Source organism: Plasmodium coatneyi, chromosome 12 (genome assembly GCF_001680005.1).
Source record: "Plasmodium coatneyi strain Hackeri chromosome 12, complete sequence".
NCBI lineage: Eukaryota > Apicomplexa > Aconoidasida > Haemosporida > Plasmodiidae > Plasmodium > Plasmodium coatneyi.
Genome location: NC_033567.1, coordinates 2,285,561 through 2,312,422, shown reverse-complemented (window position 1 = coordinate 2,312,422; position 26,862 = coordinate 2,285,561). Strand labels below are relative to the sequence as shown.

General features: G+C 40.7%; 2 protein-coding genes across 2 annotated transcripts; one reads left to right on the top strand and one right to left on the bottom strand.

The window, feature by feature from the left end:
- Positions 1 to 652: 652 nt before the first annotated feature.
- Positions 653 to 11,443, bottom strand: PCOAH_00041610 (Transcription factor with AP2 domain(S); the record flags this gene model as incomplete). Its single annotated transcript, XM_020060949.1, has 1 exon — positions 653 to 11,443. The coding sequence occupies one exon, from the start codon at positions 11,441 to 11,443 to the stop codon at positions 653 to 655; it is 10,791 nt and encodes a 3,596-aa protein (XP_019916110.1).
- A 2,825-nt stretch (positions 11,444 to 14,268) lies between these two features.
- PCOAH_00041600 (Phosphoethanolamine N-methyltransferase) lies at positions 14,269 to 15,770 on the top strand (the record flags this gene model as incomplete). Its single annotated transcript, XM_020060948.1, has 4 exons — positions 14,269 to 14,547; positions 14,671 to 14,701; positions 14,923 to 15,005; positions 15,131 to 15,770. The coding sequence occupies 4 exons, from the start codon at positions 14,490 to 14,492 to the stop codon at positions 15,751 to 15,753; spliced, it is 795 nt and encodes a 264-aa protein (XP_019916400.1).
- Positions 15,771 to 26,862: the final 11,092 nt, after the last annotated feature.

Sequence of the window (26,862 nt, the reverse complement as noted above, 5' to 3'; positions counted from 1 at the left end):
TTTCATGCAATTGGACGGGCTCCCGGGCGCTCTCATTTTTTTCGCACGTTGGAACGTATCACTTTTTTTTTTTTTATTTTCGCTACTACTTTTTACGCCCATGTTGGGCCATCTTGCTACATAGGGATGTCCCTACTGTTGCAGCTATACATCCCCAGGTGACCACGAACAAGCAGCCATTTGTACACCTGCGCGCGCTGCACATCTTTCCCTTCTTTCCATCTTAACAATAAACTGAAGCAGCAAATACTTGCACTGAATGCGACCTTTTAATTAGACGAACAGAAGGCATTCTAACGTTGTGGGGGTTACCAAAAGATTAGTACGCACATGGGTTCGTGGCAGTTGGAGCTGTCCATCGTTTGTTGGCACCGCCGATGGGTAAAAAAGGAATTATTTCAATTAGAGGAGGTGCCCTGAAAAACATGCGGGGTTCATTTCCAACTGCGCCAAAAAAGGAGACACAAATGAACACATATATATACCTACACGTGAAATGCACAACAGGTGAAATGAATTTTTTTTTTCTCTCGAAAACGAACAAGAAACTGCACAGGGAAGGTACAAACATGGCGTGCGTTCTTATCGAAGAATGTTTCAAAGTGCATTTGCAAAGGACGGATATGCCAAAGCAGCAGTTGCGCTTTTGCTTTTACTGTTCATTTGTTTCCATTTGATCCGTCTCCACGTAAGACACTCTCTTCCCATGGACGTTCTTCGCCCGGTAGAGGGCCCGCTGCTGCTGGCACTTCTCCCTGTACTCGATGGCCATCTTCCTTGCTTGCAAAAAGCCAAACGTTTTTACCAGAAATTTTTTATCCCGTCTCTTTCCATTAAAGGTACTACTGACGACCCAGGCATGGGTATGTGTATCATAATAAACACCAATAACTCGAGGACATTTCTTAGCAATATCCCCACAGTCCCTAATAAAATTTTTTTCGCATTTCCAATTTAAGACCTCTTCACGTGTATTGAGATAATTTTCAAAAGAATAAATATCGGCGTACTTCGTTTCGATCTGGTGTATGTTATGAACAAAGGAGTCTGAAAGCCACTGGCAATTAAGCATTAGGAAAACTCCTACCTGTTCTTCCTTTTCGCTGATTTTTTTAAACACCACATTTTTCTCCTCTTCACTATTAAACAGGGAGTCATAATTCCTTTTTAAATATTCGTCCTGTATGTTGTTATCGAAGAAGTGGAAAATGCTTTTACTCAAAATGTTTCTGTAGTACTCTGCGTTGTTTATAAAATTTGTTTGTGTAGTTTGCTCATGGTTTATATACTCCTTTGTGTGTAAATTTTGCTCAATCACGTCTCCATTTCTTTCTTCCTTTTTTCCCAAATGGTAATCACCTTCCTCGTGGTGACAGCTGCCGATGGTGTCTGAACTGACTTGTCCGTTTTGTCCCCTTCGATTTGCACCATTCACTGTGGGGTAATTTCCCCCCCTTTGGTGTTCCTCTTCTATGTTGTGCCCTCCATGGAGACTCCCCACGTTTGAATTTCCACACGTGAGGTGCATCCCCCAGCTGGTCATTCCTTCTCCTTCCCTTCGACACATTGTGATGTCTTCATTATTTGGACCACTTGGGTCATATGCCCCATGGGTTTTCTTCTCCTCCTCCTTTATCGCTTGTTCTGGAGCAGCTTCTTCATCGCCACCGCTGTCACTGCCAAGGTGGTACTCCTCCGGTGAGTCCCCCCAATTTGTGTAATTCCCCCGTTTGAAACTTCTCCCCAGGTACCTATCCCCCCTTTTCAGACGTATCATTTTTCCATTTTCGTCGTCCGTAAAGTAAAGGGGGATGTCCTTCTTCTCCTGTTCCATGTGGTCACAAAGCAGCAAGTCGTCCACTGAGGGGTGATGCTTTTTCGCTGGGTATTCATTACCTTCGTTATGTTCTATTGGATGGTATGTGTAGCAGGCCGCTTGGTGTTGTGGTAGGGATGGGAACTCAAAGGGGGAGTACTTCCTCTGCGCTCCTGCTTCTGCATCGTTAAGTAGGTTATCCTGTGTAACCACTTCAGCACCGCTTTCCATACACCCGTTCAGTGGAACATCCACCTCATTCGTTGCCACGAAATAGTCGTCTTCAATCTCGTACCTCTGAAAGGTGTCCAAGGAGACATACTCACTGGGGAAAAGGGAGTTGTATTCCTCCCTCCAGAGGTACCCCTCCCGGTTGTGCTGATCAAGAAGAAGCCTTTTATAAATAACCCCATTTTGAAGCACATAATTTGAAGGGGCAAAAAAATAGAACAAACAATCTAGCGGCATTATTTTTTCCGCTTCGTAATCCAGCAGGTTGTAATTTTTACACTCTAAATCGGTTTCCAGGATAAGGTCTATAACGCCTGATATGTTAATGGGTCGGAACTTGTACTTATAAAGCAGAAAGTAGTAGCACTCGAAGCATCTACTTTTGGCTGTTTCGAAAGAGTACTTCCTAGCCGAAAAGGAAATAACTACTTCTTTATTATTATGGTTCAGGAATAGTAGAACCCATAGGAAGTAGCCCGACAGATAGACTACCCCCTTGGGGAACTTGATCATTTGTGATTTTTTGGAAAAATAATTTCTCGTTACGGTTATTAGATTTAAGGGTTCTATTTCTCCGGACATTTTATGTCTCATTTCGGGGGGCACATAGTTTAAAGCATCCCTCTTCTTCGTCGTCTCCTTCATCGATAGGAATATATTTTTGCTTTCATTGAAGTATAAAATTTTGCCATAGCAAAGGAGGAACTCCTCATACTTTTTATAATAGTCGATGAACTGATTTATTGACTTGGGATTGATCAGTTTACTTATGTTTATGCTTCTGGTCGATTCTAATTTATGCCTTGACAAAATATTTCTCAAAAAGGTATACATTTTGCTTAGATGTAGGACAAAGCTTTTTCTGTACAGAATGGATAGCGTTTTTGCTTCCATAAAGCCATAATGATTAATAGGAAATATTTTTTCTTTTTTTTTATCATCCAAATCGAGATAGGTAAAACACCATGCGCTTTTATACTTGATGAAGCTAACCCCTTTCAACGAACACTGCAACTGTTTGTCTTTCTCTTGCTTAGCACTTTGCACCTTTTTTTTATTCAAGGTTTTTAAAATTCTAAGTATTTTATAGTTTAATATGTAGAGGAAATCTATAGGGAAAATCATGCATGTCCAGAGGGTATTCAATTTCTTATCAAAAATGAGTTGAAGTTCTCTAAGGTACTCATTACGTCTGGGGGGGATGCCACTGGCTGAGCGACAGGATCCTTCCTCTGGTACCTCCCTAAGGTCATTACCATTTTGATTGCTTATTTTAACCAAGTAGGCTTTATAAAATGATTCAATTTTTTTCCTGAAATAGGCATGGTACTTTTCTTCCAATTGGTCTAGTTCTAGGAGAACCCACTCAGGGGTTAACCTCAGAAAGTGGAGGAAAACATTTTTTTCTTCTTCCCCCGTGCAGGTACACTCGTTCATGTACCTCAGGAGGGTGTCTTTGTAGAGGAAACAATTTTTATCACTTGCCTGTTTATTCTTTACGAAAAGGTCTCCCTCATGGTGGGATGCGCCTACTTCAGTAGTACCATTTGGGGATCCATTTTCATGCGTGCCCCTGAAGGAGTCACCTCTCATGCTACAATCCAGCACGTTCGGGGATCTCCCCTCAGTTTCCTCACTGGGGAATACAACCTGCTTCTCCATTTCGCTGTTACCTTCAACCAAAGGGGTTATCTCCCCAGAGAACAAATTATTCTTTTCCTTTCCATCCATGTGTTGTCGTTCTTCTGGATTAACAATCTGACCGATCAGCTGCTCCTGGGGAATGCTCTTACATTCCACGGGATAGAATGTCTTCATAACGCTACCATCACTAGTGGGAAATACACCGTTTAGAAGGGGCTGCCCACTCGATAATCTATTCCCATCTGGGTAGCACCCTACGTTATTATAAAGCGTATCGACCTTGTTGTTGTCCTTTCCTCCACTGCCACAACTAAAACCTTTCAAATGTATATTTTTTGATATGCACTCCTTTACATACTGAAGGGACTCTTCCGAATTGTTGTACCTGATTTTGCCATTTTTGCAGATATTCCCTTCTTCCTCAAAGGGGGAATGAATTCCCTCCATCGTATGGGTTAGGCTACTGTCCATCGACCTTTTGAAATTCTCGTCGATCCGGTTGCCGTCGAGTTGGTCATCGCAACTGCGGGTGTCACTTCCGTACGGGTCACTGCAGCTGCTGTCGCTGCAACCACCCGCTGAAGCATCACGTCCGGCGTACGTACTTCTGAAGTTTTCACCCGTTCCTGTTACGTCTGGTTCGCCTTCCCCTATAGGGTTCTTCCCTTCACCTTTTAAGATATTCCTTTTTCTCTTTTTTCTATTCCCACATCGCGCAACTGCGTAGTTATCTCCAATGGGAAGGCGTGGGTCTATTCCCTCCTTAGGAAGTGCGGCACAATGTTCAGCGGACACATCATTTGAATGCGGAAATTTTGTCAGTTCCTCGTTTTGTCCATTTACAATTTGGAAATGCGCTGTCTGATCTGGAATCTCCCCTCCCGCAGCGCCATTTAAATTGTCCACTTTGTCCTTTTGCACATTATTGCAGGTTGGGTCATTTTTTGCTTCCCTCCCATTTGGTTCACTTCTCGAGGCTTCCTCCTCATTTAGTAGTATCGAACAGTAATTCTCATAAGCGAATAAATCTCCATTCGGGGGTAGGCAGCCATCTGCCTCATCGCAGCCATTCAAGCGGGCATCACCGCATCCACCATTCCACCCTTTATTCCCCCCATCCGTGTTCTCATCGATGTCTCCTCCAACTTTGTCATTCGCATGACCGAGTGACTTTGCATGCTCACTACTGCCTGGTCCATTTCCATCTTGTGCGTCCTTTCGAGTAAGCTCCTCTGCACATTCTTCATAGGACGATTTATCCATTCGGCACAACGGTTCATCAGGTACATCTGGCTCACCTTTCTTCCCTCCTGAGGAGCTATTAAACAGGTTGATAAAAGCATTCACATAGAGTATGTCCCTATTGTTGGAGCTATTGCCGTTGTTTTCCCCATCTCTGCTGTCACAGTTAAGATTGTTGATATCTGCATAGCCATCATTCAAAATGGCATTAAATTCTTCCTTCGCTTTTAGAGAAAACACATACGCATGTGAATCTGGACTTAAGTTTTTTAGTCTCCATTCTATGGATTTCTTTTTAGCTAATAGGTTTCCGTATTTATAAGAGGAAAAAAACTTTTTCCTCCTGACGCCGTTTTTATATACAAAGGTGGACCATCCATTTCTGGTGGGGTCGTAAGATATCCCCCTGTACTTCTTCCCAATTAGCTTATCCGTAATTTCAAGCATTTTTTTTAGCTTGCTTTTATTGGCATCATTCGTAAAATTGTTATATCCTCGCTCATTTGTCATCCTTTGGTTGTCACTTGGACGTACGGCCGATATATCAGCATCTGGCGGGCTATTATTCCTCATGATGTGTTCTCCCTTTAAGTTGCTTACGTTTATGTCTTCTCCATTCCAAGATTCGCTCTTTACTCTGTTTAAGTTATTTGCAAAGTTTGACCTGACCTTCCAATGATCAGACAGGTCACTCGTGATAACGCCATTTTTTAAAAAGTAAGAAGAACCCTCATCGAAGGTATTTTCGTCCTCTCCCAAGTTTGGATTCCCTCCACTGTTCACTTCATTATCTGATACATCTTCTATAGTGTCTCTCAGTTCGGCGTTATTAAAGTAGTTCCCATTATGGCTGTATATTTTTTCTGTGAAGTTTTCCCCTTCGTTTAGGGCATCCTTAAACGTATTTCCCTCCTCTGTTGTTCGGTAGGTGGGTTTACTATGAAGCACATTATCCACATGGTGCATGTTCATCGATGGTGTATCATTATGGGAAAACTGGTTAATCATCCCTGCATCACTGGAATTGGTGAAATTATTTGTTGCTTCGTTGGTTGCAAATTGGTCACTTCTTATGTCGTTCTTACCGGCGCCGTTTTGAAAGCTATTTTGTACCCCCTGGAAGGTGAACATACTTGGTAGTGCACTTTCATCCGTGTAGTAACCTACGCTTCCGTTTATTCCGTTATGGTTCGCTAAATCTGTATCTGTTGGCGCTAAACGATTCGCAGCAACACAATTGAACATACCGAACTGTTGATTTTTGTGGGATACGGAGTGGGGCACTTGTAGGCAATTCCCCATTACATCCCCCCTAACGTAACTCCCATCAGCATTTAAGCACCTCGTCATTGGGGTACTGAATCTTTGGGAGGAATCATCAATTTTCATATTACCACTCGTGTTAACAGCATATGCGTTGGAAACACTCGGTTCATACTTCGCACAATCATTACGGACTTGCCCTTCCGTGTTTTCAAAGCCTATTGGCAAATTATCCTCATTTGGGTAGTACATATTTTGTGCACTGCTTAAAAGGTAACTACTATTTTTAGCTGTCCCTAAATCGTTTTGCACGTACGAATTGTTCATATATGTTCCCTGCTTTGTTATCTCTTCCGTATCTTTCACCAGTACATATGGGCCACCAACACTACCAACACTCCCTTCAGAGACAATTGCACGCTGCACATATGGGTGTTCCGAATTGACATGGGATGTATCCCTAATGAATGAACTCCTTATGTCGCTGTAGGCATGGCCTCTATGCTGCTCATTAGGGTAACTATAGTTAAATCCATTTTGTGTGGTACTAAACAGCGTTCCTGCCGGGGCATGCACAGCACCACTATCATCTACATTATCTGCGATGCTACTGAAGCCTACTTCCATTTGTGCGTAATCCCCATTAGTGGCCTTTGAGAAAGGACTATAAAGTACGTCTCCGTTTCTACCCCTGTTATAGGCAGCTGCGTAGTTGTCCATTTCGCCCATCTGCAAAATCACCCTTTGGGGGGTCTCTCCACAAACTTCCATCAGTTCTTCTTGATTATCCAATTTGGCAAAAAAGGAATCCACTTCATGTGCACCCTCTTTATCTTCTTTCTTCTCCATCGGTAGTTCCACCCAGGGGGGGTTGTTCCTTCCACGGAGGTCGTCCTGACTTTTCGTGGTGGAACATTCCGACGCATCATACATGCAGACACCTCCCAAATTTGTGTACCTGCCGTAGTTTGCCAAGTTCGTTGATCCGACCTGGTCGTCACTCAGAAGAGTTTCCTCGCCAGAGTTAACATCCTCGTCCCCACCGCCGCTGCCTATGATTGGCGCTACATTTGATGTGTCATCTTCCGCTTTGACGGGGTGGCCATTCACTTGCTCAATACTGTGCGGGTCAATGTGTCCATTTTCCTTACACATGGGGGGGTGATCCTTCCCCTCTGGTAAATCCACTCTGGGTGGTAATTCCCCACTAGGGGGAAGTGGCTTCATGGGAAAGAACGCCTGATTGTCCATGTACCCAAAACTGTTGACATGACCCAAATTAGTTAGGCCCATTTCATTTTCCTGAAACGGCTCCAAAGCATAGTCCTTATATTCGGATAAATTTGTGTAAAAATTTCTACATAAAAATAAAAGCTTCTTGAAAATATCATCTGTGTACTTCAGGTCATAGATGATATCCTTATTAATTTGTTCGTTGGAGCAAATGCTGCTATTTATGAGGCTATTAAGTAGTTCATTTTGCTTCTTCAACTTTATCTTTTTTTCATTTTTTTTGCTCCCACAAGAGTAGTAATCCCCTGTTTGTGCATTTACCAACGGGTTGGAACGTTCACTTTGGCTGTATAAGAAATCGTTTAGGAGACATGTTTCATCTGCTTCTTTTATCTTCATATTTGACACTGCACTGCCATCTCGTGGAATGCCATAATCGTCCCCGTTGTCATCATTGGGGTTAACCAATTCTAGGGAGCTTTCCTCCTCTCCGTTATTTCCACTAGACAGGTAGTAACTGTGATGCCTCTTTAAAGATCGTATTTCGTTGTACACATTTCTAAGTTCGTACTTTAGCTCGTTCAGTAACTTTACAGGATTGTCCTTTTCTAAACAGTTACTATAATTTAACTTGGTCACCTTTTCAAGGAGGGGTCCATCAGTACTTTTTACCTCGTCGTAGGCGACTATTTGGCCATCCTTTGGGTTGATGCTAATGTGCGCTGATTGACACCCACTTGGGGAGATGTCTTCACTTACACGTTCTGCATGTTTAACCATTTTACCTTCTTTTTCAAGGCCACTTTTTTCATCCTGCTGGATGTTATTCCCGTCTTCCCCCACATCGATCGGTTTGTTTTCCCCATCGGGGGAGTCTACTGAGGGGTCCTTACTGCTATTGCGTCCATCCCCCTTTGTTGCCAACTTCATCATTTTGCTTATGTTATCAATTGAGGCCATCATCATGTCTAATTTCTGGTCAATTCGGAAGAGGCATTTTCTGGGGATGTCTCCCTTATGGATATTAGACTCGTTTTCCTTCATTTGGGAAGGGCGCCTGTTGTAGATCGTCTCACGCTCTGGCTCCACGGGGATGCACATCGCGTCAATCGAGTTAACCGAGTCAACCGCGTCAGCTTTGTCGATCAGATAGTCCACATCCTCCACGTGGAAAGTCCCTTCTTCCCTCTTCGCCACATACTCTCTACTGTCGAATCCCCCAAGCGGATCTTCCCCCTTTGTGGCACTCAAAAAGGGGGAATCACTTCGCTTCACCCCCTCCCCCTTATTGTCATTCACATAATCATTAAGCGAGTCCGTCCCGTTGCGTTTGCTAAATTTATTCTTCCCTGCGTAACTCACCATGTCGTTATTAATTTTTAAAAGGATGTTAGAAATGTTGCAAATAATTTTCTGATAAATTATATATATTGTTAGGTGCAGTTTGTGTAATTGACTGGCATTTTTTTTTCCCATGTAGATCCAAATTTCGAACGGCGGAAAGACAGGTGGTTGTGGTAGAAGAGCTGCTAACAATTCTTGTACATAGGAATGCTTACTATCAAATGTGGGCGCCTTATCATCACTGTATTTTTTTTTATCCCTCTTTCTTTTTGGTGCAAATACTTCCTTCGCCAGGATGAATATCAAATTTCTGTTGCTGAGTAGTTTGTTGTAGAGTAGACGTAGGGAGGCAATATAATGGTCTAAGTAGGACAAATAATTGTTGGCCATTTGGGGGGTCTTCCCGGTAATTCTACTACGCATGTTTTTTAAATTGAATAATACTAACTGGTCATTCCTTTCCCCCCGTTGCCCATTCGGGTTCGTTACTCCACTCACCCCATTCAAGAGGGACTGCACGTACAAGTCGTACATGTTTTGTCGTTGTAGAGTTTCCTCCTGCTCATTATTCACCCCATTCGGCGAATCTAACAAACTGAGCTGGCGTGAACAACTACTTATGCTCCTCTGCGGCATGTTATTCACACCAGGAGAACTACACATATGAAGGGTTGCGTCTCCATCCCCACTACTACGTATTAAACTGCTGTGACTCTCTTTAGTGTTGCTCATGTGACTGTTAAGAACCTCCTTCTGGGGATAACCCCCTCGTGTTGACCATGCGGACATCTCAGTGTCATCTTCAGTATTACCATTATTATACAATTTCATGAAGCTGCTTAGATCTTCCATCTGGTTGCCACCAAATGGGTATGGACTTTCTATGCTGCCCATGCAGTAGTTGCCCTTGATGGGGAAGAACCTTCTCTCCTCCAAATGTTGGCAATTCTGCACTGGATTATTTACAAAGGGGGCACATGAACTGTTGATCAAATTGTTTGAGATTACTGGAGTGGAGTTATTTGCACGTACCATTCGGTTCACTGTCAATGGGTTCTTCACTATGCTATACGTGTTATCCATTTGTTCCTCGAATTGGATTTTCCCCTGTGGAGGGCCCATTGGTTGGCCATCCTGCCTGCTACCCATATGTGTGTTAAAATTGTCGTCTTCCCGAATGGTACTTCTAACAGGGAAACTACCACATGTATTTATTAGAGGGGTTCCACTTGGGTATATGCATCCCTCACTACTGGCAAATTTGGGCTGCCCCTGCTGTAGATGGCATTGCCCAGTCGGTTCATACTCACTGCTACGCATTTCGTACGATTCACCGGTACGTGAACTGTCCACCTTCCTTCTAATTCTATAGCTTGTCCTGTTCGCCTGCTTGGTGAGACGTTCTTCATTCCTCCATTGATCTGCTAACAGTTCCTTTCTACCGTTCGGGTTATTTATCTGATTTGTCCCCTCACCACTAACATGGTAGCTACCACTGCTAGTTGTAGAACCGTTTGGGGGAATAACATGCAAGTCTTCACTGGTTGGGATTTTCATCATGTCCCCGTTCAGGTAGATTGAGTTAGTCCTACTACCGATATGGTGCCCATCCGGATGGTACCATAAACTGCTCGTTGGGTGGTTATTAAAATTTACACCACTGGGAAGGTGACCACCGTTGGCACTGCTACTTTTGTCAAACTGGAAATTATGAGAAGCACAAGGATTATGCGGCACGGAAGTGGTACTGCTGTTTAAAGGGGAAATGCCGTAAGTCTGTTTGTTGGGGTTGTTTACACTTGGAGGGACACCCTGTGTTTGGATTTCACCCCATTCGTTACTGCACGTCCACCCCATTTGGTAGTTTGTTGGGACACTTTGAATGTACCCCTCCGGGCCGTTACTAAGCATAGATGCTAAACAATCACTACTGTTATTATTTACAGGAAGGAGAGTAGACGTCTCATCTTTGTCTCCAACCAAACCATCCTGCTGAACATGGTTTATGCGACTCTGGTGGATCATTAAATTGTCTGCCTCACCATTCTGCACATTCTTATTTGGTGTAAATGACCCCCCAGATGTGGCATTTCTCATTCTATTAGTGTTCATGCCGTTCCGGTAAGAAATTACACTAGTGGGATTTTTTTTCATGGGGGTCAGGGGGTTTTGTTTACTGCTCCGGTTTTTGTCTTCACCGATATAACCTTTTTGGCTCTCCTTTTTTTCGGGAATTCCTCCACTGTACATGGCAGTGCAGAAGTTGCCATTATTCGGGTTAAGACCCGCTCCGTTTGTCACTGCCATGTTGGACGTATTTATGGGGGTGTTACTCATGGGGCTCTTCATGCAAGACTCATGGTTACTTTGCCTTATTTGACTTTGCTTGTCGCCACTGGGGTGGCTTATGCTGAGCCCCATGGTGGGGTCATAGGCACTTGCTAAGTTGACATAAGGAGCATTCTGCGAATTCCACTCGAGGCTGCCTCCTTTATCACTTGTGTGTAATAAAAAGGGATAATTTGCATGCGCCATGTGGTTAAAATTTACAGCTTTTTTGTCAAAGCTGGTGGGTTCGTGAATGTGTTGTCCTTTTGTGCTCACACTCGGATGCACCTCCTCCCCACTGTGCATAATGATTTCCTCCCCTTCGTTTAACCTTTCCTTCATTTTTTTAATTCGTTATTATACATTTGGATATGCACTTAACTACTACATGTGGGAGGGGTGGAAGCATTCAGAAGGGGGTTTTGCTTCTCTCCTTCTTCGGCTTATACAACTGCACACATTATGTATTTTTGTAGAAATACGTGCGAATAAACGCATCCACGAGGTGGTGTACGTGTTCCGCTATAACTGTTTAATGCTTTGTCTATGCACTGTTCGTTTGAAAATGGCCGATTCTTTTATTCTGGTTCTCTCCCCTTTGCGATGGGCAAAATGGGAGCGTAGCACTTCCTGAACGGGCAAGCGACGTGATGGAAATTCAAATTTGCTTTGCTCTGTTGAATTAAGTCCAATCGGCTAAATAACTTTTTCTTGTTTTTCCCTTTTATTTATTTTTAACTGGCCACGGTTTTCACAAAAATGTTGCAGAATTTCTCGCTGGAAACTGTCTCTGCGGAGGACGTGGGAGTTTCCTTTTTCATCAAAATGGCCCATTCGCCCGCTTACCCTTCTGTTACCAGAGGGCACAGCATATGTAGGTGCGTATACATATAAGCATACATGCATATGCAAGGCAGGTCACTTTTATCTTTAACTGAACTGGAGGCTGAAACATGGTACAAGCGAGTACCGGTGTCTCTCCTCGGTTTTTGTTACAGGTAAAAAAAAAATTTTTAACAAAAAAAAGGAAAGAAAAAATGATAGATATATTATGTAAACGAATATGCAGTTAATTTGAGATCTGTGATGTAATATTTCCTGTTGTCATTACGAACAAAATGAATTTTTTTTTTTTTTTCCCCTTTGTCATCAGAATTGTAGCTTAACATTTGAGGGGAAAACGTGAATTTTTACATAAAAATAACCATTCGATTGTTAAATCGAAATGGAAAAAAAAAAAAAAAAAAATAAGAAAAATGAAATATATCATAAAGTAAAAGAAAAAAAACCTTTTTGAAAAATAAAAATAAGGACAGGGAATTTTTATAAAGCTTGCAGAACTGCTAAGTCCTTTTTTTTTTTTTTCGCCGTAAGGTCGCCACATAAATTCAAGGCGAAAAAGGAAGTACGTAATTTACGCCGCAGCTTATAATGGGTGGGAGTAGGATGCTGGGCTTAGCTTATGCCTACTTGTGTAAAACATTTGTGTTTCTTTTATTTTTACTTAAAACAGCGTTGATACCGTGCTGTAAAGCCCATTGGTTGTTCGTTTATAAAATGTTTATTCGCGTTTTTATAGGAATTTTATTTTTTCTTTTCCTTTTTTCTGCGCTTTTTCACCTTTCGACAATTTGTTGAAAAATAAAATGGAGAGTTTTTCAAAACAGGGAAAATATTCCCTTACAAAGGTGGTATGCGCGCAAATAAGGGAAGCCGCAGAAATGTTTTTTCCTCTTCATATATATATATCCATGTGTACGCATTTGGCAGGTTCATACCGCGTGCACCCTTGTGTGGGGTTTTATTCGATTGCGAAATGACCGTTTGTGTTGGAAAGGGTTTGGTGTCCTGGTCTTCCTTTTCCACTTTTACAATTTAGCCGCGGAGACCTACTTACGCGAAAGTGTCTGCGAGCGGGTGTATGTTCCCCGAAATGTGCGCATATGTATGTACATATAAAATATACATATGTATACTCACACGCACAGCCGAGTACTAGGGTCTCCAATAATCTGCCCCCCCCTCAACTCACAACACGCCCCTTATCTAAGTTAACGTTTATGCGCTGCAATATGCGCCAACGGAAGAGGGACGCGTGAACAGTAATGTTTCCCGTTCAGCGGTGGAAATTTTAATTTTTTAAAAAAATTCACGCAAAATGGGAAAAAAAAAAAAAAAATAGCCTCGTCCGTGGTTCCTCCTTTTCTCATGCGGAGAGAGGTACATTTCGGAAAATAAAACATTTTTTTTTTATTCCTTTTGTCGCCGCAAAAAAAAGGTCACGTGAAAATTCGTTTATCGCCACGCTTCTTCGTTGGAGGAATAGCTTTTCTTTTCTGACTATATGCTTAGCTCCCTGTGCAGGCGAAAGGTCTACAGAAAAAAGGTGTGATGGTTGATTTACACTTTTGCATGCTCTTTTGAGGAACGACAGGTGCATTCGTTGGGGCGCATGGGATGTAAGCCCAGTAAGCATGCACAATATATGTATATATGTGCACATATGTAGGTACTTGTATATATGTATGGCCCCACTTGGGCATACCCTTTATATGTATATGCGTTATGTGAGTCTCTCATTGTGCGCCTTGCTGGGTGTACGTGTCGTCAAAGCATCCACAGTGGAAGAGTGGTGGCATAGCGTAAACATAGAGAAATTCCCCTGCGTATTCCATTGAAGTTCAGCACAGATTAATACACTTCCGTTTTTACCAAAAGGGGGAAAGAGGTGTAGGGGTATATCCCCTCAGGAGCACGAATACGTACGTATGTAGGCGTTCTCCGGTTACGCACATATGTACATATAAACGTGCCTACCACATAGATGAATCCTCCCCACCTCTTCGCGCATGCATATGTGCTAATCGACACATGTGCTGGGCCAGTACACAAGGTGTGAAACATGCGCGACACCACATGATCTTTCTCATTCTACCCCATGCAAACAGAAGCACCTTGGAAGGGGCTTAAAAGGGAGCGGAAAAATAAATTAAATTAAAAAGCCTACTAAAAAAAAATGGAAAAATAAAATCAAATTAAAAAACATTTCAAATAAAAAAATAATTCACATTCAAATTTTTCGCAAGTACACCTTACCCAACACAAAACAACTTTTTTTCCACTTTTTTCGAAACTTATTTTACACAATTGGCAAATTACAAGCAATTTTATCGAAAAGGCGAAAGTGACACCTTTCACGAGCACATAAAGGTGTTAAACTCACATTTTCCATTTTATCGTTTTTTTTTTCCTTATTCGCAATCGTTTTTCCACACCTCGTAAATATATGCCCAATAGTCAGTTTCTCTTGGCCTCGCAGTCCTAAGTATTCGCATATTAAAAGAAAAAAAAAAAAACCCTTTCAGATTCGCTCCTTTCATTCAACAAAATGAATAGCGAATCAGTAGATATCGAATACCTGGAGAACAACCAATACTCTGATGAAGGTATTACCAAATCGTTCTATTGCGTGAACCGTACACATATTTATGCGCATGCATAAGTTTTCCAATTTTAGGATCATGTAAATATTAATTTCCCTTTCCCTCTTTCCCTCATCAAATGTGTAGGAATAAAAGCCTATGAATTTATATTTGGAGAGTAAACAAAAAAAAAAAAAAAAAAAAGCACAAAAAGGATTATGATATGATAGCTTATAATGTGATAAGCCAGCTAGCCCACCTTAACACGGCCTATGCGTAGCTTTATTTACCCCCGTCCAATGCTCCATGTAGCCATTTATCTGTGTGTACACATGCACACCGCGACTGTATCACCGCTTCACCTTCACAATGTTACGCTGGCATTTCCCCACCCAACAGGGATTACATTTCCTCTGGAGGAATAGTTGCAACGACGAAAATTTTGAGCGACATACATTTGGAACCAAATTCGAAAGTACTAGGTAAGGAAGCCATTCGTGGGAGGTACGCGTCGGTGCGTTGAATGTGGGTCTCATTTTAAGACAAAATTTTTTCCAAATTGTTTCCATTTTTTCCCTTTTTGACGCATTGTTTTACCCACCTGCAGACATCGGCTCCGGCCTCGGTGGCGGCTGCAAATACATAAATCAGAAGTACGATGCGTATGTGCACGGAGTGGACATTTGCGAAAAGATGATCACCGTAGCCAAGCTAAGAAACAAAGATAAAGCAAAGATCGAATTTGAAGCAATGGATATTCTGAAGAAAGACTTTCCAGAAAGCACGTTCGACATGATATACAGCAGAGACTCCATTTTACATTTGCCTTATGTGGACAAAAAAAAGTTATTTGAAAAATGCTACAAGTGGCTAAAGCCAAATGGAATTCTCTTAATAACCGACTACTGTGCTGATAAGATAGAAAATTGGGACGAAGAATTCAAGGCCTACATTCAGAAGAGAAAGTATACCCTCCTTCCTATCCAAGATTATGGAGATCTGATTAAGTCGTGCAAGTTCCAAAATGTGGAAGCAAAGGATATAAGCGACTACTGGCTGGAGTTACTACAGATGGAACTCAACAAATTGGAGGAAAAAAAAGACGAGTTCTTGAAGGTGTACCCAACTGAGGAGTATAACTCCTTGAAGGACGGGTGGACCAGAAAGATTAAGGACACCAAGAGGCACCTGCAAAAGTGGGGCTACTTCAAGGCGCAGAAGATGATCTGATTTGCAGGCAAGGGGTGAAAATATATGTATATATAGAAACCCGAATTGGGGAATCCCCAAACTTTGGAATTTTTCATAATGATCGAAACGGTCAATGTATAAAAAAAAAAAAAAAAAATCAATCAACCGGTCAACCGCTCAGCCAACCCATCAGTGAAAAAATAAAACGGGAGACCACACCATGTGGGGAAGAAGAAACGAACCCCGTTCGCAGCCATGTGCTGCTCGATGAAGGGAGAAACCATTTCTCCACATTTGTGATGGAAGAAGAGAAGAACAAAAAAGGAAAACACATTTTTCTCCGCTTTTCCTTTTTCACTTTGTTCCATTCTTCCCGTTTGTTTACACACACGCCTCTCATTTAACCACCTCAAAGGCGAGAGTCTTAAAATGTGTTTGTTCGTAAATAAAGGCACATACATATATGCAGAAACATATATGTGACCATTTTTATATGGGCCACTTCCCCCCGCACGTGCGTTTTTGTGTGTAATGTCAAAAGTAACACGCGCAGCGCGCGCGCCTTGTTTTATATATGTATATGTTTTTGTACGTATCATTATTAAGTGCACATTTTGGGGCTCACAAGATTACACGCACGATTGCAGACGCGCACAACAGAGCAGAGCAGTGCGCAACGTCTGTGATGAAGTGTGTTATTGAGTAGATAGAGAAAAAAAAAAAAAAAAAAAAAAAAAGAGTTCAGCGGTTGATTTAACTGCGGACTGATTTTTTTTTATGTGGCTTAGTTATCGCAATTGGGCAACCAGTGGGAATCCCGCAGAAGCCCATGGGGATTCAGTGTCCCTTCATTGCGAATCCAGCGCGGGTCCGGTGGGAATCTCGCTGTCTTAACCCTCTTACCCAATTGTTGCTTAAACCCCTTGCGTGTTGTCGTGGCATTGTCACATTGTGCAGTTTGTTGTGTGTGTCCATTTGGCTCTCATTTGAGTGGGCACACCCGTTTTGCGTAGCTGAGGGGGGGATATTCGTCTCCTCATTTTGCGCAATAAAGTTGCATAGAATTATTTTTCCCTTTTATGTGGCGCCGCCGCAGTGCGCGCAGTTAAGCTACATAATCAGTTTGTGCAGTTATGTTACATAACTTACCCAACCACTCACCTTTTTCTACGCCGACGGCGCATGAAAATGAAAAGCTGCTGTCGCAGTGGACCATATTCAGGAGGAATGAGAAAAAAAAAAAAAAAGGAGGTAAGAAAAGGAAGCAGATATGATGGGCATATTAAATGAACACAATGTGGTATTCTTCCTCACGGTACTGTCATGTGTGTGCGCTCGGGCCAATTTTCATTTCGTCAGTAACGGTGAAAATGCGATGATGCGGCCAAAAAAAAATTTTGTACGAAAAAAAATTAAAAAAAAAACATTTAAAGACTTCCCGAAAGGAAAAACCCATTTATCATCTCACTATGGAGGTTACTGCTTCGCGTAAAACTGCTTTATATAATTGATGAGGAGGGGGAAGGACTCGTTTTCGAAGTTCTTTTTTTTATATTCAGGCGAATGATATGTAGGTGTGCTATACATGATGTTTACACGTTTTCCTCTCCAACTATGTTGGAAGTGATGGTCATCTCGACTGATCCCTCGTAATCTTCTCTATGTTCAGCGATGTGTGTGCAGGAGTTTACTTTTTGCGTTTAATTGCACTTGGATGTTTATGTCGCTGTATTTGAGGAGGCCCTGCTCGAATTGGGACGTCTCGACAAAAGGGGGGAGATTTTGCACTCGCACTGAAGAGGGGTGGGGAAGCACGGAGGTGAAAAAGCGGTTGGTTCAAAGCGAGGTGGAATACATTAAAGCATGTGTACAACTTAGATCGCGACGCGCACTCGTGACCCGAGTGCGCGTCCCATGATGCCGTTATGGATCAAGCTGTTTGTAGAGGGGGAGAAAGCGTACATACGAGCAGTTTGTACGCCTTGATCATGATGACCACGCTAAGAAAGATGAAAGAGTCGATGTGCATGCTAGCACAGTTGTTCTTTCGGACCTTCTACAAGGAGGGAAGGAAGTGGGCAAGCACGTTAGGGTGTGCTCGTACATGCGAGAGAATGCGGGAAAATGTGCGAACAGATGCAAACAAATGCAAAGGCGCATACGTTTTATGGCTCTCTACTTCGCGAGCAGGGAGGGGATGGGCTGCACACCTGGAGTGTATCAATGCCGAGATGTGTGGTGTCCACGAAAAAAACCTCATGGACAAAGTTGTTATACGTGGTTGGCTTCGCTGAACGGGAGGGGTCCATGCCGACGAATTTACCCATGGGACATTACCACATTTTTTGGGGGGACATCCGCAGCACAGTTTGTGGGAACGTTTTGTAAATGTGTACAAAATGTGCAAACGACGATGCGCCCATCGTCCTTCCCTTTCTTCTCTTCCTTATGTGTGTGCAATAGTGTCGATCATGTTATTTATTCCGACATTTTATATAAGGATTTTAAATAAATTTTTACTGTTATATATAAATGGTGTACGCGCATTTTTGTCAGTAGTTTACCTGTTATACACACACTTCTATATGTATACGTATTTAATAAGTGCGCAGCGCATTTTTCCCCTCTTTATAACATCTTCTATGTTATTTCTTTCCTATATATATATATATATATAAAGAGGGTAAGCAGCCATTTTGAGGAGGAGGGGGGAACTTCGACTTTTCCCTTCCATTCTCCATTTTGCTATTGCAGCACAGTCTTTCATATTCATAATTCTGTTATGTATATAAACCGTATACAATATATATGTATGTGACGTCTTATTGTTATTATTCAGAAAATAAGGAATGTGTTTATTTGCTTAAAAGAAAGAAGGAGGAGTAAGGAATTCCAATATTTCCCTCATAATTAGCGTAGAGGGGGTGGGTGAAAATTTCCCACACATTTATATGTGCACTCTGCACAAAGGAATGAACATTTTTCAGCATAATTATATATAATGCATAAGTAGGAAGAATACCATTAAAAAATGGCACCAACAGTAAGGAACAAAAGAACAAAGTAAAACGAACATCAAAAAATGAGGGAAGGAAAAAATTATCCTTCCTTAGACCTCCTTCTTCTTCTATGTTTAGAGAACGTAGTAACATAATGGAACATTATGTGTATATTTGCATGCAGCAGCAATTTTATATATGATATAATAGAAAGATGTACGAACGCATACATATTCCACTTCCATGCTCCACGTCCTTCCCTGTGTTACCAATTCTATATATATTTTTTTTAGGGGGACGCAGGTTCAGTTCAATTACCTTCAGAAATAGAATATGCTAAGTTTGATGGGAAGGAAGATTATTGTAAACAAATTGGAGGACAGGGAAAGAGCAAGGAGCAAATAGCAAAAGATGTTTACAATGCGTGGTCGTTCCGCGGAATTAGAGATAGCACTTTGCACAGCCCAATTGTCAATGCATGGTGTCGTGCATGTAATAGACGGGATGGGAGTGACCAACCCAAAGATGACTGGTGTCATTTCTTATATTATTGGATAGGTGACAAAATAAATGGGAAACTATTTGGCTATAAACCCTTTTCGGAGGCCATGGAGATAATATACAGTCAACTGAGGCCGAAGTTCCCATGTGGGAAGGGGTGCAACAATGTGTTATACGACTTTGGCGAAACCAATTTTGACCAAAGTAAAAAATTATTTGATTTCGGTTATAACTTTGAGAAGTTAAAACAGCTGCCGGGAGGTAATCCACAATCTTGTTGGAAGGAGTATAACCAACACTGGCAGGAAGCTAAAAAAGCATATGAAAGTATGAATAATTATTGTGCAAGTGACGCAACATGTACTGCATTTAAGAAGAATTATGACAACTATTTTCAAAAAAAGGGTCAACCACCACAATTACCATGTAATGCAGTAAAGGAAGTGAAGGATGCACTGCAACCGGAGGACGCAGCTCCCTCTTCGGAAGACGACTCCGACTCTGACGACGTCCAAGACGTCGACCTCGTCGACCTGGACGAGGAGCCCGAGGAAGACGGCCTTCCAGGTGAACCTGGAGTTTTAGGGGTACGTTCACATTTAAAAGTGCTATATATAGGCACATCTTATAATATGGAATAATTATATACACATACTACGTGAATAATTATACACATGTAAAGAAAGAAAAAAAAGAAATATGTAAAAAAAAAGAAATGGATAACGAACGAAATGTAGAATGTGGAATGAACGAATGTAGAATGGAACCATATATGTACTTATGTATTTTTGCGCACACATTGTTAATTACCTTTTTCCTTTTGGTAGGTGAAAAATTTAAAAGAATCATTACCTTCACATAAGGAATTCTATGAGAAATTCAAGGGAGGATATGATCTTTGTAATGGAATTACTCCGTGGCCCTTACAAATGAAGAATAAATTAGAAGAGGATGTTCCTAATATTAAGAACTATATAGACAAAATCGTGGGGGCGTTTTGTTATGCCTCATCAATGAAACGTGGCACCCCCACGGACAGTGAAACCTGCAAATTCCTCTATTTCTGGCTAGGAAATATGTTATGGAGCGAATTTAAGCGTAAAAAGTCATTCAGCAGTACTATGGAAAAAATTAAAAAAATAATGAAGGAATGGGAGACTGATCATGGATGCACTTTTACATGCACTAAGAATCATAGGAAAAATTTCCCGCAAAGAAAATTGCTATTTGATTACCTCAAGGACAAAGGCGCTATACAACAACAAATAAGTGGTGTTGGTGCGGATGGTTCGTCCACCTCCAATTGTACTCAGAACTACTCTAATTACCTTAAACAAATAAAAACCTCTTACGAAACCATGCAATTATATTATGGGCAGGAGGTGCAGCAGAAATCGAATGCATTTTGCAAAGAACTTGGGGACAAATTGGACGAGGGGCAATTTAGTGAAGTGTCAAAATTGAGTTGTGTGGTGGTACCTACACCAAGGAATTCAACAGCAGATAGCTCCCCATCTGAAAGTAACGATGGTACTGCCGTTCCTGCTGTATCTACTGCAGTAGGCACACTAATTGGAATACCAGCGGCTGCCTTCTTTTTATATAAGGTAAAATGGCAATTTGGTGTATAAATAATAACGTGTACTAATATTTACTTTTATATGAATAAGAATAAATGTTAAAAAGTACATTATGTACATAATGCATATCCAACTTCTCTTTTAACCCCACTCTACCTCATTTCTTTTTTTCAGTACACTTCCTTTCCTCTTCGGTTCCAGAACAATTTTAAAGGAGGAAAAAAGAACAAGAGATCAGCTAGGCGTAACATTGATATGCTAACAAACGATTCTACAGAAGTGTCCACACTATATTCAACAGCGGACGACACTTCCACAATAGCAGATTCCACAACAAATTCCATGTCAGATGGAGCATCTATAATCTATAAAGAGTCACTTAGAGCAAGAAGGGCAGGATCAGGGACTAATAATAGGTCACAGGCGCAACTGGGACAAAGAAATATCACTTATCATCCTAGGTAAAAAAGGTTTCCCCTTCCTCCTCTTCCTTTTCTTTCTCTTTTTTCCTTCTTTTTTGCAATTTTTTTTTTTTTTTGTGCAATTTTTTCTGTGTGACAAATTAATATTTCGGCATTTTTTTTTGGACAACTTTTTTTTTGACAAAACTATATTAGGGCGTTCTTTTGGACAATTTTTTTTTTTTGGTGCAATTTTTTTTTCTGTGTGACAAATTTATATTTTAGGGCATTTCTTTTCTTTTTTTGGACAATTCCTTTTTTGACAACTTTTTTTTTGTAATTTTTTTTTTTTGGCTAATTTTTTTTATTTGCAATTTCTTTTGTTACAAATTTATTTTAGGGCAATTTTTTTTCTTTTTTGGGTAATATTGTACTTAAAATCGAAGAAAAAAAAAAAGAGGAAGAAAATAAAGGGAAAAAGAGAAAAAAAATGAGGCAAAAAAAGAGGGGTAAAAGAAGGAAGGAAAATGTCATTTTGTTTTTTTCCCATACACACTGCATAAGCTTTATGATGGTCATTTATGCTTCCTTTGATGGGAGATGGGAAGGGAAGGAAACATTTCCCTTCCATCCCCTTCCCTTCCCTTAGGTATTACATGTTTTGATAACCTATATTAGGGCGACCTGGCGGCCACCCATTTCTTCCTGCTCTTGCTCCTCTTTCTTCTTCCCTTCCTCTGCTGATAGACGGTCTTGTGTGCGCCACAGAGCTTACTGTAGAATTTTCGGCTAGATCTGTTGGACCTATTGTTGATGCAGTGTCCGTTGAATCGTACGTTAATGTATCGAATTCGTGTACAGCTGATCTTCTCTTTCTTCCTCTTGTGCTCCTTCCTCTCCATTTGAGTGGTTACCAAACCAAGAAGACCATGGTTTATAGTGAAGGGAAGGAAGAAGGAAGGGGGTTAGAAGGAAGTGGAGGTTGTTAGGGATGGTAGAATGAAGGGTTAAGGGTGGTAGGTGGTAGGTGGGTTGTTAGGGGTGGAAGGAAGGTACTTACTGAGGGAAGAAAGGGTCTTAGGGGCGGAGGAAAGGAAGGTTGTTAGGTGGTAGGTGGAAGGGAGGATTGTTAATGGTGATGGGGGAAAAATCTAAGGATGGAAGGAAGGGGATTAGAAGGAAGGGTCTAAGGAGGAAAGGAAGGAGGGTCTAAGGAGGAGGAAGGAAAGATGAAGGGGAGTGAACAAATAACAATAGTAATAGAAGGAAGGAAAAAAAGAAATAACGTAACATTAATATATGTAAAATGTAATCTGTGTTACAAGGGAAAGGGAGGGCTCAGGTAAAATTCTATGCACTTTAGGTAAAAAAGCTATTTGGGGTGTATTCACCAGGAAGAAAAGAATAAAAAAGGAAAAGAATGGTAGAGAATTATTATAACTGAATGATTATTGAAGGAAACGTGGAAGTGTAATACAGAGTATTATTACAAGAGCGCATATGTACTTTTGTTCTATGCATAATGCAATTGTCTCTGTTGAATTTTCTCTATGCCTTCGTTATGGAAGCACGCCCTTTACTAAATATAAATTCATATACACATTTATGAAGGAGAAGGGGTACTGTGTATATATATTACACAATGTTTGTTAGCACTTCTTAATAATCCTTCTAAAGAACAATTAAGCATAAATTGGAATTATATGTTGAAATTATTGCAGAAGAAAATTGTATTCTTGTATATTTAATAAATGTAGAGCGCGCATAACAGTATAATGCTACGCATAGTGACGCACACTATGCAATAATGTAGCATATAGGTAGGAAATGTGCAAAAATTTTAATTCCTCCTTTTTCTTTACATCCTGCTATTACATTGCATTCGTTTATATATCCGCCTTAATGATGTATATGATAATTTGTTGCATGTATATAGTGTTTTAATATTGCTTAAGGAATGAACGATGTATATTAATTATGTTAAGGGGAAAATTTAATATGCATAATCATATAGAGGAAAAGGGGGGAGCAGAACTCCCATACTTTTGCTTTGAATTAATAGAAAATTTTAAGACAATTACGCTTTATACTAAGAATATACAAGTAGAGGAAAATGCCAGAGGTAAATGTAAGAGGCACGAGCACGAGGAGAAAATTATCCTCCATTTAAAATGTTATAACTAAATATTAATACAAGAATTTATAATGTAGTGGAAATGTACGAACACATACATATTCCACTTTCTCCTGCTTTATTACACTTTTTAGGGTCCAAGTGCAGTTACATTACCCTCCCAGGAAATATATGAAAAATTCGATGGAATGAAGGAATGCCCCATGGATACCAATGGGGCAGGGTGTAACGGAAACGTAAAGCAAAGTGTAAAATTTGTGTTGGAAAAATTTTGCCGCATTAAGGATATGACCTCAACCAATAGAATTGTAGGGAACTACTACTATGCATGTAAGGGGAAGGTGGGAAAGAGCAGTCTAAGTGTGGATAATCCATGTTATTTCTTCTATTATTGGTTAGGTGAAAAATTGAAGGAGAGACCGAATAAGGCTTATGAACTTAAGAATGCCATGAAAGCAATTTACAGGGATCTGCAGAATTCTAGTCTCCAATGTGCGTGCACTAATATGTACCCTGGTATTAGCGAAAACATTTTTGAGAATAGGAAAAAAATATTCGATTATACATATGACTATGCCAAATTAGAGAAGCAAAAGCCACAGGAGGGTGGATCATGCTCCTTGGAAGCAGAATTAGGCAGAAAGCGGACGGAAGCATTGAAAGCGTATGATGAATTAATTGGTATGTGTGGTAGTGATAATAGTTCATATTGTAATAACTTCAAGGAGGCTGATAGAGGAAGGAAGGAGGCAAAACTACCTCAATTAAAATGTACTTCAACAAACGAAATGAAGGATACACTACAATCACAGGACACGGAGTCTTCTCCTCAGGATGACGACTCTGAGGACGACCTCCAGGAGGAGGACAACGACCTCGACGAGGTAGGAAGCAGTGGGGGAAGGAAATAGAGTGGAGGAGGAAGTAAAAGGAGGAAGGGAGCATGGGAGGTTTGTTCTTTTCCTGTGCTCTATTCCTTCCTTCTTCTTTCTTTTCCTTCCATTTTAGAATGAATAATATAGTAGTGTTATACATACAATGCTTCCATCTACAGTGAAATAATGTATTGAAAGGGAAATATTCGAATATATGGGAATGTACATATATATACTCCCCTCATTACCTTTGTAGGGGGAACATTTTGACCAATTGCCTTCATATACAAAATACTATAAAATGTTCAAGCAGGACTCCACGCAATGTGAGGACCCTAGCGGATGGCCCAAGCAAATAAAACATAAATGGGACAAAGAACCGAGTATTCAGCAAAATGAAGACAAAATTATAAAAGGCCTATGTTACGTAGAGCGTATGAAGAACAACCCCCCGAATAATAAAGAATTCTGTGATTTCTTCTACTTCTGGGTAGGTGATATGTTTTGGAAGAATAGAGATAAGAAATCGTTCCAAAATATTATGGATAAAATTAAAACAGCAATGGAGGACAGTGAAAGTGATCATAGGTGCTCCTTCCGGTTCCCAACAAGGAGTAGGAAATATTTCAAACACTCGAAATATTTGTTTGATTATTACAAAGACAAAGATGTCATGGGAACAAAATTAAAGACTGTGGGGGAGGAATGTAATAACCCGTATTATAGGTATCTACTGAGAGCACAATTAGCCTACACATATATGAGTGAAAGGTGTCGAAATGGAAATGAGAATGAATGGTGTGCAAAATTTAATGAAATGTATGAGAAATGTAATAGTGGAGGGAGGGAAGAAGGATCTCAATGCAAAGTGGCAAGTGAACCAGAAAAATCATGTGGAGAACGTTCTAGAGGAGGAGCAGAAAAAAGTGCATTCCCTACCCAAGAAGAAGCCTCCTCTGAGAGCAACACCACCAGCACTGTCACTGCTGTGTCTTCTGCAGTAGGCACACTAATTGGAATACCAGCGGCTGCCTTCTTTTTATATAAGGTAAAATGGCAATTTGGTGTATAAATAATAACGTTTACTAATATTTACTTTTATATGAATAAGAATAAATGTTAAAAAGTACATTATGTACATAATGCATATCCAAATTCTCTTTTAACCCCACTCTACCTCATTTCTTTTTTTCAGTACACTTCCTTTCCTCTTCGGTTCCAGAACAATTTTAAAGGAGGAAAAAGGAACAAGCGATCAGCTAGGCGTAACATTGATATGCTAACAAACGATTCTACAGAAGCGTCCACACTATATTCAACAGCGGACGACACTTCCACAATAGCAGATTCCACAACAAATTCCATGTCAGATGCAGCATCTACAATATATAATGAGTCACTTAGAGCAAGAAGGGCAGGATCAGGGACTAATAATAGGTCACAGGCGCAACTGGGACAAAGAAATATCACTTATCATCCTAGGTAAAAAAGGTTTCCCCTTCCTCCTCTTCCTTTTCTTTCTCTTTTTTTTCTTTTTTTTGGGACAATTTCTTTTTTTTTTTGGTGCAATTTTTTTCTGTTTGACAAATTTATAATTAGGGCAATTTTTTTTTATTGGGTAATATTGTACTTAAAATCGAAGAAAAAAAAAAAAGCGGAAGAAAATAAAGGGAAAAAGAGAAAAAAATGAGGCAAAAAAAGAGGGGTAAAAGAAGGAAGGAAAATGTCATTTTGTTTCTTTCCCATACACACTGCATATAAGCTCTATGATGGTTATTTATGCTTCCTTTGATGGGATATGGGAAGGAAACATTTCCCCGTCCAGGTGTTACATTACAATGGTGTTACATACGACCGTAACCTATATTGTTACGGTGATGACCTCGGGTATTATTTGTTCCTGCTCCTGCCCTTCCTGTTCTTCCATTCCTGGAAGATGGTCCTGTAGGTGTTATTCTTGACTGTCTTGTGTATGCAACAGAGCATACTGTGGAATTGTCTGTTGTGGATTCTAGTATGGAATCATTCTCTGTTGAAATGCTTTCCGTTAATGTATCGAATTCGTGTCCAGCTGATCTTCTCTTTCTTCCTCTTGTGCTCCTTCTTGCTCCTCCATTTGAGTGGTTACCAAACCAGGAAGACCATGGTTTATACTGAACGAAAAGAAGGAAGGGGTGTGGAAGGAAGGTTGTTAGGTGGTAGAGTGGAAGGAAGAAAAGAGGTTGTTAGGTGGTAGGTGGAAGGAAGGAATGTTGTTAGCGTGATAGGGTAGAAGGAAGGGAAAGGTGGGTCTAAGGAGGAAGCAGGGGTCTAAGAAAGGAGGAAGGAAAGGAGGGTCTAAGGAGCAGGAAGGAAGGGGATTAGAAGGAAGGGTCTAAGGAGGGTCTAAGGAAGGGAAGGAAAGAGGATGGGGAACGAACAAATAACAATAGTAGTAGAAGGAAGGAAAAAAAGAAATAACGTAACATTAATATATGTAAAATATAATCTGTGTTACATGGGAAAGGGAGGGCTCAGGTAAAATTCTATGCACTTTAGGTAAAAAAGCTATTTGGGGTGTACTCACCAGGAAGAAAAGAATAAAAAAGGAAAAGAATGGTAGAGAATTATTATTATTGAATGATTATACGAATAAGGGAGTAACTATACTACGGAGTG